The sequence below is a fragment of the Leptomonas pyrrhocoris genome (genome assembly GCF_001293395.1).
Source record: "Leptomonas pyrrhocoris isolate H10 chromosome Unknown, whole genome shotgun sequence".
In the NCBI taxonomy this organism is placed as follows: Eukaryota; Euglenozoa; class Kinetoplastea; order Trypanosomatida; family Trypanosomatidae; genus Leptomonas; species Leptomonas pyrrhocoris.
Window position 1 is genome coordinate 874888 of NW_015438357.1, and position 14324 is coordinate 889211.

General features: G+C 58.1%; 4 protein-coding genes across 4 annotated transcripts; all 4 read left to right on the forward strand.

The window, feature by feature from the left end:
- Positions 1-660: 660 nt before the first annotated feature.
- Positions 661-6003, forward strand: ABB37_00261 (hypothetical protein; the record flags this gene model as incomplete). Its single annotated transcript, XM_015796397.1, has 1 exon — positions 661-6003. One exon carries the CDS (start codon positions 661-663, stop codon positions 6001-6003), a length of 5343 nt encoding a protein of 1780 aa, XP_015664405.1.
- A 563-nt stretch (positions 6004-6566) lies between these two features.
- ABB37_00262 (hypothetical protein) lies at positions 6567-11273 on the forward strand (the record flags this gene model as incomplete). Its single annotated transcript, XM_015796398.1, has 1 exon — positions 6567-11273. The coding sequence occupies exon 1, from the start codon at positions 7113-7115 to the stop codon at positions 11271-11273; it is 4161 nt and encodes a 1386-aa protein (XP_015664406.1). The 5' UTR covers positions 6567-7112.
- A 378-nt stretch (positions 11274-11651) lies between these two features.
- On the forward strand, positions 11652-12801 carry ABB37_00263 (hypothetical protein; the record flags this gene model as incomplete). Its single annotated transcript, XM_015796399.1, has 1 exon — positions 11652-12801. Exon 1 carries the CDS (start codon positions 11752-11754, stop codon positions 12799-12801), a length of 1050 nt encoding a protein of 349 aa, XP_015664407.1. The 5' UTR covers positions 11652-11751.
- A 390-nt stretch (positions 12802-13191) lies between these two features.
- Positions 13192-14141, forward strand: ABB37_00264 (putative mitochondrial hypothetical protein; the record flags this gene model as incomplete). The annotated part of the gene is made up of 1 exon (XM_015796400.1): positions 13192-14141. The coding sequence occupies exon 1, from the start codon at positions 13365-13367 to the stop codon at positions 14139-14141; it is 777 nt and encodes a 258-aa protein (XP_015664408.1). The 5' UTR covers positions 13192-13364.
- Positions 14142-14324: the final 183 nt, after the last annotated feature.

Genomic DNA, 14324 nt, shown 5'->3' on the forward strand with positions numbered 1-14324 from the left:
AACAACAGCAATATCAGTAGCCATGACGCGCCCGCCGCGTTGTGCCCTTCGAGTGGTGCTGCCGCGGCGCTCCCACTAGTTGCCGAAGAAGCGGAGACACCAGATGGGATGCGACGGCCGCCTTCGTGGCGGCCATCAACAAAAACAAAGACGGCGACTTGGGAGCATCACCATACGTCTGTACAAGCTTCAAGCACACGTGTTCCGCACTCCTTTGCTCCGCCGCCACGCCGCAAGCATCGCCGTGCAGCACCGCGAGCATCTTCCTCGACGTCATCCTGGACAGGATCCTCTGGCAGCAACATCAGCGGCACAGATGCATCGTTGTCAGCCACCGACGACAGCTGCGTCGACAGCAGAAACAGGTGTAAGCGCTGCTTGGACCATCGTCGACGCAGAAAAGCAAAAGCGCAACGTCTGTCGTCGACGGAGCGCTCGAGTGAAAGTAAGTGCGGCAGCCATGCAGGATTTGCCTCTGCGGTCGCTTCGCAGTCTGCGCACGCGGCCGCGTCGCGGCGGAGTCGCAGCTCTCGCTCGCACCACGCATCATCACGAAGGAACAAGAAGAATCAGCGCTCTGCGACGCGACGAACCCCATCTTTTTCAGCAAACAGTGCGTCAGACAGTGATGACGATACCGGTACCACCGACGTCAGTACCATGACCACTCTATCACAAAACGCGTTTTCTTCCACCTCCTCCTCGAATAGCAATCAAATCAGCGGAAGCGATGAAGATGAAGAAGACAGTAGAGACGGCGATGAGGACGACGTTGAGGAAAAATACATTGGTGGTAGCACCACCACCGCGGATGACTTCCTCTCCTCGTCTCCGTCCGTGGCGTCTGTGTGTGCGCTGACGGACATTCTCCCGCGGGACCTTTACTTGCACGTCTGCAGCTTCCTCAGTGAGGCGGACTGTTGTACTCTTCTGGAAGTGAGTCTGCGCATGCACGCAGCCATCACATGCGCGGACAGCTACGTGTGGCGCCGGCTGTGCATGAACACGTGGAAGTGCAAGCAGGGATTCCAGACCTTTCTTCAGCGTGTCCGCGCGCTGGAAGGGCTGGCGCGCCGCGAGGAGCTGGAAGTGCAGGCGCTGCAGCAGCACATGCTACTCGTACGAGAGCAGGACACCTTTCTCGGTGAGTCGGACGTGTCGGCGACGTGCGATGATGCAACGGTGCTCATACGCCGCCGTCAGCACGAACGGGCGCAGTGGATGGCGGCAGCAGCAGCAGCAACTTCGCTCGGCTCGCCGTCATTCGGCGGTAATAATGCCACTTCCGCGGCGGCAGGCCTCAATCGCGCCCGCCGCAGCACGGCGGTGAGCAGCTCTACCAGCAGCAGTACCAGCAGCGAAACGCTTTCGAACAGCGACGAAGACGACGAAGAAAGGGAGCACCAATGGGATGAAGGGACACCGCGCAGGAGGCGGGGACGCAAGAGTAACCGCCGTCGCACGTCGACGAAAGACACCCACCGGAGCAGCACGGCGGCGGCCACCGCCTCAACGTCGCGGCGCAGCGGCAAGCAGTCGTCCTGTGCGAAGGGAGCGACGAGCTCCGCGTACTCGGGGGTGAATGGAACGACGGAGCGATCACGCACGTCGGCATCCCGGTCGCACTCGGCACCGTCCCAGAGTCACCAGCAACACCGCAGCCTTTCTCTTTCCAAATTCTCTGAAACACCGTCGTCGTCGGTGGCGGCGCACAGCGAGAAACTGTCCCGTACTCCTCCTGACGCAAATCGATCTCGGTCTCTAACTCAACGCGCAGCTCAGGGGGACTCTTGTGCCGTCAGTAATGCTGCTTCTGCGCAATTGCCAGCGGAGAAGCAGCTGCCGCTGCCGGCGAATAGTAGTACTTTTGCAGCGGCAATGCCTGTTCATGAGGAAGCCGATGACGGTCCCGAACCTCCTTTTCCACGTGTGCGCGGCCCATGCCGTATTGTTGGTGAGGAGAAAACGACGGTCGGCCTTCGTAATGAACGTGGCGATGCAACCTTGAATGGGAGCATCACGAGTGACGAACGAGAGGAAGGCAGGGGCAAGGACCGTCGCGTCCGCATCCAACTGCCAGAGGACGCGACGGGCAAAGACATGGCGCCGCCCCGTAACTCACGGTCAGAGCTGCAAGATAACGCAGAACTTGGTTCTCCTGGCAGCGGCCCGTCTACCCCTGCGAGGACCACAAAGCACAGCCGGCAGCGTTACCCCTCTCACACCCACCGGCATCACCTCCACCATCACAGTCATCAAAGTGACACTCCAAAAGGGCAGGGCGGATCGCAGCCGCCGATCAGCCGGCACCGCCGCAGCCACAGTGTCAAGAAACGGAAGCCAGCGAAGCAGCGCCGTCGAAGGCGTGGCCGCAGCTGCCGTCCCCGAGCGACCGGCGGCGGTGGTGGCCGGCACCGCTCACAGCACCACCGCAGCCAAAGCCGACACCACCGTGCCTCGCGTCCGCACCAGCACAACACAAAAGCAACGAGGAGCACGCGGCGAAGACGGCGGCGTCAGCGCAACGCAGCGGCGACAGCAGCAGCGGCAGCGGAAGCAGCAGCGAACAATGACGGTGGTGCGAGGGCCCGCAACGGCACCGGTAACTATTCCTCCTCCTCTCTCAACGTTCGTCTTGGTGCTGCCTCTGGTGGGGCGGCAGTTGGTACGGGCCATGGCGGCACGTACTTCTATCAGACGCCCACCTATGAGGCGATCAAGAACACAACGCCGGTCCTGAGCGTGCAGCACGTGGCACCGGCTCCAGTGCCTTTCCAGCTTGGCGGCAGACTCGCGCCACTTCAGAAGGGCGGTACACCTGCGTCCTCGGCGTCGCCTGTGGTGAGTTCCACCATCCCACGCTACCCGTCAAGGGACATTCACGGAAACACCGGACAAGATGCAAGTACATCTTCTGGTCAGCCTTCGCCGAATCGTAATGCCGGTGACAATGCAGCAGCTTTTAGGATGCTTCCCACGGCTTGCGACAGCACAAGTAATAATGATAGTGGTCGCGGCAACTGTGGCGGCACCGAAAGCGCAGTTGCGGCTGCCCCACCACTCCTGTCACCCTCCACATTGTCGTGGAATGCGGTCCACGGAAGAAATACGACCACGGCGACGGCGGCTCCGCCTCCCTCACTTCCGTCTCCGTCCAGTGCAGCCGCCGGTGGGGGCAACAGCACCCCAGCAACTGCCGTCCCACCCGCAAACCCCGACGAAGGGGACGGGCTCTACTGGTGGCAGCTCACGCCGGAGGCACGGCAGCAGCAGCTGCGGCGCATGCAACAACACGAGCAGCGCCAGCAGCAACAGCACTGCAGCACCGTCACCGCTACCGCCACCGGAGAGCCCTCTCAAGCGGCGCCCGATGGGGAGGAGGTCGCTGACGAGGCCGCCTTGCGCGAATGGGACGCGCTGGAGGCTTCTTTTGGCTGGTCTGCGGGAGCTGGCGGGGCCGAAGATGAAGAAGACACGGAGGACGATGACGACGACGACAGTTCCCAGAGCGACGCGGAGGACGACAGCCAGGGCAGCTCGTCGAATACCCCGAGCGAAGCAAGCGCTATAACGGTAACGGATAGCAGTAGCAATCCCACGGAGGTGTTGGATCTGCGGGCGTGGCACAGCCGTGCTGCTTCGAGTCGTTTGCCCTCGCACCATCGTCGTCGTTCTTTGAACAGTAGCCGCCGAAGAAGTTATGAGAGGCAACGACACAGAAGCCGTGACAACTCTCTCACAGCGTCCTCGGGCGGCACCGGTACCTCTCCGCCATCTTCCGCCACGTCTCAGAGTTCCCGTCTCACCCCGCAGACCAGCGATGTCAGCAACGACGTGGTGTCGGCCAGACACCAAGACGATAGCCGCGCACAGAGTCGCCAAGAGTCAACGAACCATGGAAACATCGATGGTGAGTCAGTAGTGCGGAGCTGCCCTCATCGCAATGGTGTCAAGAGTGGCGGTAGCCATCACCGAGGACGACCAGCATCGCTGTCGTCGTTCTCACGCCTGTCTATGCAGGCAGGTCATCAGCTTTCCAAGACACTGGCAAAGCGCTACGAGGGCATCGAGGAGGCGATGATCATCACCCGCTCCAAGAGCGTTCTCATTCACACGCTGGAGTGTCAGACCTACGCACATTTGCCGCGACTGCTGGCTGCTGCAGCGGCGCAACGGCAGCGGCGAGTGACGTTGGCGGCTCGCGTGGCGGTCACCGCTGACGCAGCATCCTCAGGCGTTGACGAAGGCAGCACCCGCGTCTCTGGTGCCTCAGCAAGGCCGGTACTGCTTCTCGGAAGCGAGCGATCTCCGGTCCCCTCTCCCCCTGCCGCAGCCGCGACCAAGTCTACGCTGCCCTCGTCGCTCAGCAACTCTTACACGACCAATGCTGGGGTAGCCTTTGCCGTTCCCGCCTCCCCGCTGCACCAGCTGGCGCGCATCTCCAGCGCCACCGCACTGGCGGATGGTGTGGTGCTGCACAGCCAAAACAGTCCGTACCCAACCTTCACGGTTCAGCCGACGTTGGTATCGGGTGGTTTCGTGTCGGCGTCGCACGACGGGCAGCAGCAGCAGCAGCAGGCCCAACACTTCTCTGTGAGTGGCGGTGACCCTTCTGTTTCCCATCCGCAGCTGGTGATCAACGCGGTCAGTGCTGACGATCGCAGTTTACCACGTCTGAGCACGGGCGAGCACGGCAGCAGCGCCCACGAAAACGACGACGAGTTGGATGAGGAGGAGGAGCCGCTCGCCCCCGTATCGTGGAAGTTTGCGTACTTTATGTCGCGCCGCGAAGCTCGTCGAGCCACCATCACTTTGCAGGATCTGCTAGAAGGGATGTGGTTGGTGTGCTTCCGCAGCACGGGACGCACCCATCCTATACGCTTTACGCGTAGAATGCAAGTGGTCGTGTACCCACCGCTGAAAACGGCCGAGGAAGAGGCGGAAGAAGAGGTAGAAGGAGGTGAAGGAGGTGGCGCCGCTGCTGCCACTGCAGCGACAACAACAGCTACGGTCGCCGCCGTGTCAGCCATCCACCAGTCGCGGCTATCACTCGCCGTGGCCCGCGCCGTACCGTTTGAGCCCAACGGACGTACTGGTGCTCTGCCGTCGACGGCCACCGCCCCGCCACTGCCGTTTCACGTCCTGCAGGGTGGAGCGCAGCTAGTGGTGCATCAGTTCCCACCCATGAAGGTGCAGCGACGTAGCACCTTCGCGGTACCAGGCGGGCCCATCAGCACCGCAGCAACATACACGACGACATCGACGACAACGACAACGAACGCCAGTGCAGCTGCAACGGATGGCACGTCAGCGCAACGCGCGGCGGCCGCTGAAGCGGAGCGACGCTTCTTGGCAGAGCCGCAGGCCTCACTGCGTCGCCTGCGGCTGCGCATGCTGACGATGGATGACGAGGACGAGAACGACGGCTCAGCCGCGCCAGGCACAGCACAGGTAGACGGAGAAGCGGACTCTGCGAAGCGCAGTTCTGTTGATGACAACGAGAATTTCCGTGCGTGGCGCGACACACACGACGCGGCTGATGTAACGCAAGCAAGCGTGCGACGCTTCATCGCGCAGCAGCTCGGGTTCGCAGGGGCGTACGTGGTCGATGTGCTGGGTCCTTCCAGCGAGAGAGGTACCGCCGCTGTCTACGGCGTTGGAAAGGGCCCTCACTCAGGAGGGCTGGAAGCCGGCAACAGTTTCTCTCCTGAAAGAAAGGACGCAACGTTGCGTAAAAACTGGAAAGGCCGAAAGCGACACCTTTTTATTGGTCCGCCCACGCTGAAGGAGTTTGAAGCGCAGCAGCGACAAGAGGCGTGTTTTACGCCGGGTGGGGTTGCCGACGTACTCGACGACTGGGGCTGGACCATCACAGGCCATCATGTGAAGATCTTCTCCCTGGACGTCACTGCGCCACTGTACGTGGAGCGGCTCCAGAGAGTTGTCGATGTGGAAGTGATGGGGCGGAGCCACTGTGAATCGCGTGCTGCGAGACGCGTTTAATCAAAGAGAAGCAACGTTCGCTTTTTTTTGTCTGTTTGTTTGCTTTGTTCTATGAAGTTCCTTTGTGTGTGTTTTTGTCTGATTTTTATTTTTTGCTATTTCCTTCGCGGCAGCTGTCTCAGCTGTATATTTTTCCTTTTTCTTCTTGTCGCCCAGCATTGCTGATTTGTCACGGAGGCAACACCGAGGTTGTTGTTATTGGCTACCGTAGTTTGTCTTCTGTTTCTCTGCGTTGTATGTTGTACAACAGAGATGGTCTCCGCTTGTCTTGCGCTGCTGCTATGATGCTGCGTTCAACACGAACGAATGAACCCCAAACGAAACACATTCAGACACACACACGCAAAAAAAAAAGAAGACGTATTACATTTGACTAATAGCGTGTGCGAAACAAACAATGCTCTTGTTGTGCTTCATGTCAAGTCTTTGTCTTCGAAAAGGTTCCTTAGTATAAGGTCATCCACGTCACACCCGTTTTTTTTGGTGGGGGGGGGGGTTCGGCATCTATTTTCTTATTCCATTTTTGTTTTCTCTTCTCATCTCTCGTTCTTGTCAATCTTCGTAGGTTCGGGTACTGCGTCCACACACTGCTACCACGTTCCTTTTCCTAGCCAGCTGATCGCTTCCTTTTGAATTCACTGTCGTTGTTTTTGTAGATTCCATTCACCTCAGTGTTATTACCAGCGCATTAGCACCAGCGTTTGCACGCCACCACTATTCATATTTTCCCCTATTTTTCGCGCTTCTGTTCCACTACTGCTATTACTGGTGCAGGCATTGTCTTGTTTTTTTTTCCTTTATGCGGACGGGGCACTCATCTCTCTCACTCAAATAGCGCTAAAACTGTCTAGCGATCAGAACTGTATGTCACTGTTTTTGTTGTTTTTTTATTTCCTCTGCTGATACCTCTTCTTCACACTTTTTCTTCTTGTCGTTATCAACTGAGAACCTCGTGCTCACACTTCTGGCATCATCTTCTTTTTTCGCTTCGCTGAGAGAACTTTTTTGACCCTGTGCGTCACGCCATGCCATCAACGCCCGCCGCTTCCGACGAGATTGAATGCTTTTCCCTGTACCTGTAGGTCAGCAGGTCCCGATTTACCAAGCAGATGCCCTCTTCTCAAGCACTAAGCAACCTTTCCGCCCCAACTCAAAAGGTTATTGCAAGCACAGCAAACTCGTCCGGTCAGCGAAGCCTACCTGTTGACGTGTCCATCGCGTTTCACCGTTTTCATCGATGGTTGGCGCAGCTGCAGAAGAGCGTGGACGCCGTGTGCGATGACGCCTACGTGCTGGACCGCCTCATCCTACAAGGTGTTCTCCCTCTCCGTCAGCACAGTGGTGCGTCACCGACAGCTGCGCAGAATGGCCTGAAAGCTGCCGTTTACGAGCTCCTCGTTGGTGCCGCCGAGCGCGAACGGGTGGAAGTGCAGAAGGCTCGCCAACACCACCGCGCGTGGAAGCTCACGGGGACAGCGCAGGGACGTCCGGGCGATAAGAAAGCGGCCACGTATTCTCATTTCCGATGTTCTTCGTCGTCTGCAGCGGCGAACTCTGATGTCACTGATGCTGCTATCATCGCACACAACAGCACTCCACCGTGCCCCTGTTGCGTCTTTCTCGCTCAGCAGCACATGACAAGCGGTGAGCAGCGGTCGCACAGCAGCGGACACAGCAGCGAGGATGACGATGAAGACTGCGGTGAAGGTAATAATATGATGCCCAACGGCATCACCAACGGTGCGCGTCATCGTCACAGCAACCACGACAAGCACGTCGTTGCCGCGAACTACGCTGCAAACAGCACACCCGGTAGTCATCATGAGAGCCCACATCGGCGACAGAGTTCTACGACGGCTTTTGCCTTGAGTGCGAGTTTTCCAGCGCGTCTCAAAGATGCCGTTCGCGTCGGCAGCGGCACAGCAATGGCGCAAACGGTGACCGCGCACTCCTCGCATGCCTCCCGAAAGCTATCTTCCGTCTCTGGCACCTCAAGCTCGCGAGAGCACGAAAACTCAACTCTCAGCCGTTTCGGTAGCAGGGGCCAGTCGGCGGAGGCCTCCAAGGCGGCGGCACCGCAGCTGCTGCTTCCAGTCACCACAGTGAGCCCTGTATGTTGGCTGAGTGCGGCAGCCAGTACAGACGAAGAGGGGAGCGATAATGAAAATGATAACGGCGGTGATGATGACGAAGCCCTTCGAAAAACCAGCGACGCAACCTCGAACAACAAATCAGCTGCAGATGCCGTGTCTATGTTAGCGGCGGTGACACACCCCATTCCGGTAGGCTCTGACACAATGCCGAGCCGAACCCTCCATTCGTTTTGGTCGCATGTCATGCCCGAGGACGTACGCCGCTGTTTCCTCTGCAGTGGTCAGCTGCTGTTCCAAGGCTGCTGGCACGCTTTGTACCTCCTGCAGCTCCTCACGATGCTGAGTGCGGTGCCGGCCATGGTAGCCCCTCTTCCGCTGCCCCCGCCTACGGTGCTGAAGACGCAGCCGGTGGAGGCGCTGCTGCTGCTGCTTCAAACCGCCCAACGCTGCTTTGTTGCGGGGTTGACGCTGACCGCGGCGGTAAGTACGCCATGTTGGCCGTCATCATCGAGTCAACGAAACGATTTGAAAGAAACGTGTCATGACGCTCGTGGTCAAGCAACGCACACCGCAATCGTGAACACCAGCTCTAATACCACAGCATCAAACCGGAGTGCGCTGGACGTCTTGCGTGGCGGTCACGGCGGTGGCACGGCGGCGCAGTCACCTCCTGTTTCGGCCTTTCTTGCTTCATCTTCTCTTACTCAACAGCAGAGCAAAGAGGATCAGATGCTGAGTTCGCTAGCCATAAGCATTCTTGGCGTTGTGGACGCCATTGGCGGCGTTGCTGCACCGGTGTTGTGGCCGCACAAGCCCGTGTGCTACTCCTCTGCGTCCTCCGCTGCCGCCGTACCAGCTGTTTCGTCTCCACACTCCTTGACAGACGCGGCGTCGACAGAGAAGTGCACTTTGCTTGACTTGAGAGGGGACGTGCTGGCCTTGCGTTTCCGTGTCTTTTACGGCGCCTTTCTCATTCTGATGGCACACAACGGCGCGGATCGAGGCACCGCTGCGTTGGCGGCCGCCTCGGTGGACATTCTGACGCTGCTCACGGCGGTACACGGAGCACAGCCCCACGACTCTTCCAAAACCTCCAAAGGCGGCCTTTCTGACATTATTTACTTGAATATGATGCGCGCGTTTGCGCTGCTCGTGGCTCCCCGTGGCAACCCAGCGGCGAGGGCAGTTGTGGAGAATATTTCGAACATTAATTGCGGCGACGATCTGGTGGTGCTTGACGACGATCTGCGAGCCCTCTGTTGTGTGGTGGCGCTCCTGAACGTCTTCGCCGACGTGGTGCGTGCGCAAGAAGACGGCAGGTCATCTAATGTGTCCTCCACTGCCGGTGACTTTCATCTTTCCGACTCTGCCACGCACCTCATCGATGCGATTGTCTTCCCTGCCCTCGTCGCCCTGCAGAACTCTTCACGCGGAAACTGCAGTGCGCAGGCACGGCCGCTGCTGGCGTTGTGGTGGTTGCTGCGTGCGGAGACGGTCCGGCAACTAGCGGACACAGCCAAAAAAACGCAGGCCGTGAAGGCGACCGTGCGTGTACTCGAGCGAGAAGTTTCCTTGATGGAAGACGACAACAGCAGCAGCAGCAGCGATGAGGGGCAGTCGAACGTGGGTGTGATGCATTGGTCAGGTTGGCTGAAAGAGGCTTCCCGCGCCGCCGTCCGTGCCAGCAACGCCGCCAGCGAATTCCTCGGTCTGACGTTTCTCACAGCCTCGCCTTTCGGGTTCTCTTCACCCCTCACATCGTCTTCGCGGGACTGCTCGCTGCGGTGGCGCCTACCCTTGGAGTTGCCCCCACACGGAGGCATGGACGTGGCGTGCCTTCCCTTGGCCTGGGTGCGGATGTGGCTGCTGCTTTGCCCGCCTCTCTTTCACATTTCGCCCACCAATGCGCTGGCACTGCAGCACACAGTGCAGCAACAGCAACAGCAGCAGCTGCAGCGGAAACTCGCGAAAGAGAGGAAGGATGCCGCGGCTGCATGTGAAGAGGAAGAGTCCTCGATGGCGGCATCCACACTGCACACGGGCAAATCCAACGGCAAAGCACCACCGCGCGGCGGAAAATCGAGCCGTAAGTCTGGAGGCAAAAGCGGGGAGAGCGCAAAGACAGCGTCAAAAGCAGGAGGTCAAGACTTGTCGACACAGAAGTGCGAGTGTGCCGTTGTAGGAAAGCGCCGCGGCAACAACAGCGAGGCAACATCTTCACCAGGACTTAACCAGGCAGAGATTCATTTGCGCGATGCCGACGTGCTGCAGCTGCGCCTGCAAATCAGTACAGAGCCGACCTTTTTTTGGGTGCGTTGGTGTCAGCTGTTTCTTCCCGCTCCTCCTACATCTTCGCCGCCGTCTTCATCGTCACAGCGACAGGAAGGAGGGGAGGAAGATCGTTCGTCCAAGAAGGCTGAGGTCTCGCCAGAAACGCTGTCCCCTGTTGCCGCTGCAGTCGCCGATGCCATCGCCCTTCTGCGCAACCCGTCGCTCGCGTCTTCAGTTTCCTCTCTGCCGTCGCAGAATGCATCAACGATGGACGTACCGAAGAGCACACACAACTCCGCAGCGCCACCTCTGTCTACCACGCAGCTCGTCCGCACGCTTCAATCTGCATTTCCACTTATGATAGCACAGGATTTGGTAAGGGCATTAGAGGCGCAGTCACAACTTTTCCTGGCAAGCGAAGCGTACTCAACGACGACAGCGGCAACGATGGCACGAGCTACGGCGTGTTCTACGGGCACCGGAAATGCGCTTTTCGCGCCGTATTCGTTTGTGTCTTCGTTGACCCCTCTGCGGGAGGTGGTGAGCACGTTCTATCATAACTTCCAGGCCGCTTCTCTCCGCACGGCGCGGCCCTCTCCACCACGCGCGTCTTCGTTGCCCATTTGCGTAGATGACAAACTGCTATCATCATCTACAACCTCAAGTCCGCTGCTGAAGTCTGACGGCATCCACGCAACAGCGCCACAACCAACGCGAGCGGGTATAAGGCGTCCGCCTTTGATGGCGACGTGCACGATGCCACGACGCGGGGCTGGAAAAGGAAAGTCGTCCTCTCCTCCTCCTCCGCAAGCTACCGGCACTGACCCCGCTGCGCCTACAATAGCCGCTACAGCGGATGATAGTGTTCCACCGTCCTCACTGCCTGCCGCCCATGCGGAACAATAACCCTTTTTTTTTTCAAGGGAGCAGCGTTGTGTGTGGTTTGCTGCAATAATAGTAAAAAAGACAGTACCAACTGAAATGTACGACGAGAGATGAGAAAAGGTTGCTCTGGCGGCTGTGCTGAACAGCAACCAATGCAAGTTGTTTTGTTGTTGTTGTTGTTTCCCTTTACGCACACGCCCACCAAACTTATCATTCTGGCAAGGCTTATGAGGGCTCTTATAAGCTGTCTCTTTTTGTAAAAGGAAATCGCAGCGCATTCGCACGTTCGCAAGCAACACTCACGTTTCATAGCTCCACCACCTTTTCTTCCACCGTGCATCGCCGCATTTTGTCATCCTTTCTGCTCACACGCCCGTCACTTTCTGCCCTTTGAGTTGCAGAGAGGAAACACAGAATACAGAAAAAGAACTTCACGGACCAAGCTTACCCGTCACACACACACCGCCCTTCCTCTTACGGATCGGGCCTGCACACAACCATGTCAGTCAGCTCCTCGTCACCACCAACGAAGGACCCATATGAGGCGTTGCAAGACGCGTACGTTGCCGCCGCACAGGTCTTTCCCTTGCTTCAGAGAGACGGTCATGCTGGCAGCCCACGGGCACGGCGTGAGACCATCGAGAAGTGGGGCGCGGAGTACTTGACAAGCAAGGGTGCCCCTTCAGAGCTTGCGCAGGACTGCGTATCGTGGTTGCAGACGACCTTAACGGCGACCTCCGAAAAGGCAACTTTAGCACCGCCGCAGACGGAAACGCTCTCCACCGACCAGCACACCAGCGCCTCTCGCGGTGGTGCATATGCTCCCGACAGCAGCAGCAGTAGCAGTGACGAGTTGGGAACTGTTGACGGTGCTGGGGCAGCTCAATCACCTGTGATGCTGGACCCCAGCCTCGATGTGGATCACTGCACCCTCGCCCGCGTGATTGCGGATGAGCAGCTACAGTGGGATATGTGGCACGACGCACGGTGCCGCCCTGCGGACACCGTCAACGACAGAAACGGTGAAGCCTCTTATTTGGGTGTGCCCTCATCGGCAGATGCGCCATCGTTCATCGATGACGTATTCTCAAAGGAAGCGATTCAACGAGAGGCCTGGTTGTGCTGGGCATCCACGCTGCGCGATGTGAAGATCGAAGCGGCGGTTCAACAGCAGGGTCGTTGCAAACACGCACAAGGCGGCTCACACTCCGTGTTGGATGGGCTGCTGGGGTACCTCCACGCTCCAGAGACGCCGTGGCTGCTGGAGGACCACCCCTCCTCTGTGCTCCTCGCGGCGGACATGTACATGAACAACCGTGCCTACGCGAAAGATGCAGCTGCGGCGCAGAGCGGCGTTTACGAGGAGGACAGCGAAGGCGGAGATGCAAAGGATGTGATGAACGGCTCCGGTAAGCTGGGCCGAGACACGCACGACATGAAAGCGGTACACGCCTATCTGTTAAAGCAAGATGAAGACAAACCCCCGCTGCGCTCGCTGCTTGAGCTTACACTAGCAAGTCACATTGGAGACCACCGGCAGACGTCGTGAAGTGCATCGTAAGTGAACAAGGTTTTTTTTTACTTCTGCGTACCTTTTGTGTGTGTTTGTGTGTTGATCTGTCTTTCCGATGTTTGCAGAGATGGCTTTTTGCTCTTTATTTTGGTTTCTTATCGATGCTTGCAGAATTGCTGTAGTCGTGCTTCAGATAGAGAAAGAAAAACACGCGTACTGGCGGTTAAGTTTCTCAAGATTCGTTGTCGTCGTCACCCCTGCTTTGTTCTGAACGAGCGAAAGAAGACAATTGAATAGCTGTCGAGTGTTTGCCGACACGGCTTTTTTGTAGCGACCTGCGTAGCGCTTCAAACAGAAAGGGAGAAAAGCGCACACACATTTCACATCTCTTTTTGTCCCCTCTTCTTTTCCTCTTTCTGTTTTGATAGTGTCTGCAATACTGCCGCTGTTTAGGGTTCTCCTCCTTGCTCCCCTGTCCATCCTGGACCGTCGGTTTAAAGGACACATATTCCGGCCATTTTCTAAGCCGCGTAGTTTGGTGTTGTGTTGTGTTGTGTGTACGCTCGAGGTTTTCTTTTCCCCCTTTCACGTAGTAGCAAATGCACAAGGTCGGCCGTGTGCTCGCGGCGACCGCCGTCCCTTTCGGATGCGTCTATCATGCAGGTCACCACAGCATGCGTCGGTGCACAACCTTCTCCGTAAGCTCCTCGTTTGCTGGTCAGCGCGCACTCTCTACGCTGCAGCAACCGCCACTGCAGGTGCGCAGCTTCACAGGGTTGCTGCCGCTGTCCCATGCTAACTCCTGCACCTACGCCACGTTGCGGGCGGCGACGCGCACGCAGCACGCACACGCCACGTCCACCGCTGCGGAACCGGAAACAGGCGCAGCAGCCTCGGGAGCATCCACAGCCCCCACCGCGAGTGAGTCAGCGCCCGAGGCACCCAAGCCGGCGGCAGCGGAGCAGCAACCGGCACGGAAGGACGGGATACAGATCGACCCCAGTCGTCTCCCAAGCACCATCCCTGGCATCTCGCAAGAGGAGCTGGCCGCCCGCATCACGGCGTACCACACCAAGAAGGCGCAGGAAGCCAAGGAGTGGTCCTCGAAGGCCTTAACACAGGAGGTCGAACTGATGCGCCGCTCTCTCTCGCCGAACAACTTTGAAGCGTACATGCAAGACCTCGAGAAGGGTATGGCAGCGGCGGCGAAGGAGCAAGCTAAACTGGCCGCCATGTCACCTGTACAGTTGCACCAGTATCAGCAGAAGAAGAAGCGCCAGGCGGTGCGCTACGAGTGGTACAAGACGTTTTTGATGTTCTTTGCGCTAGTGGGTAGCACAGCTTTTTTGTTTTCGCTGTTCTTGTTTTTTGAGTAGGCGAAAGGTCTCTCACGGAGTTTTATTAATAGGGTTTCTGTGTGTGACAGTAATGTGCTGGTCTGTGCTCTGTTTGTTGGTGGGTATAGATACCCTTTTCAAGCTTTCCGCTACTCGGCCTCCCTAGTTCCCCGTTTGAGACGCGGTAGCCTCCTTCACAAGTTTACTGTTATTATTATTTTA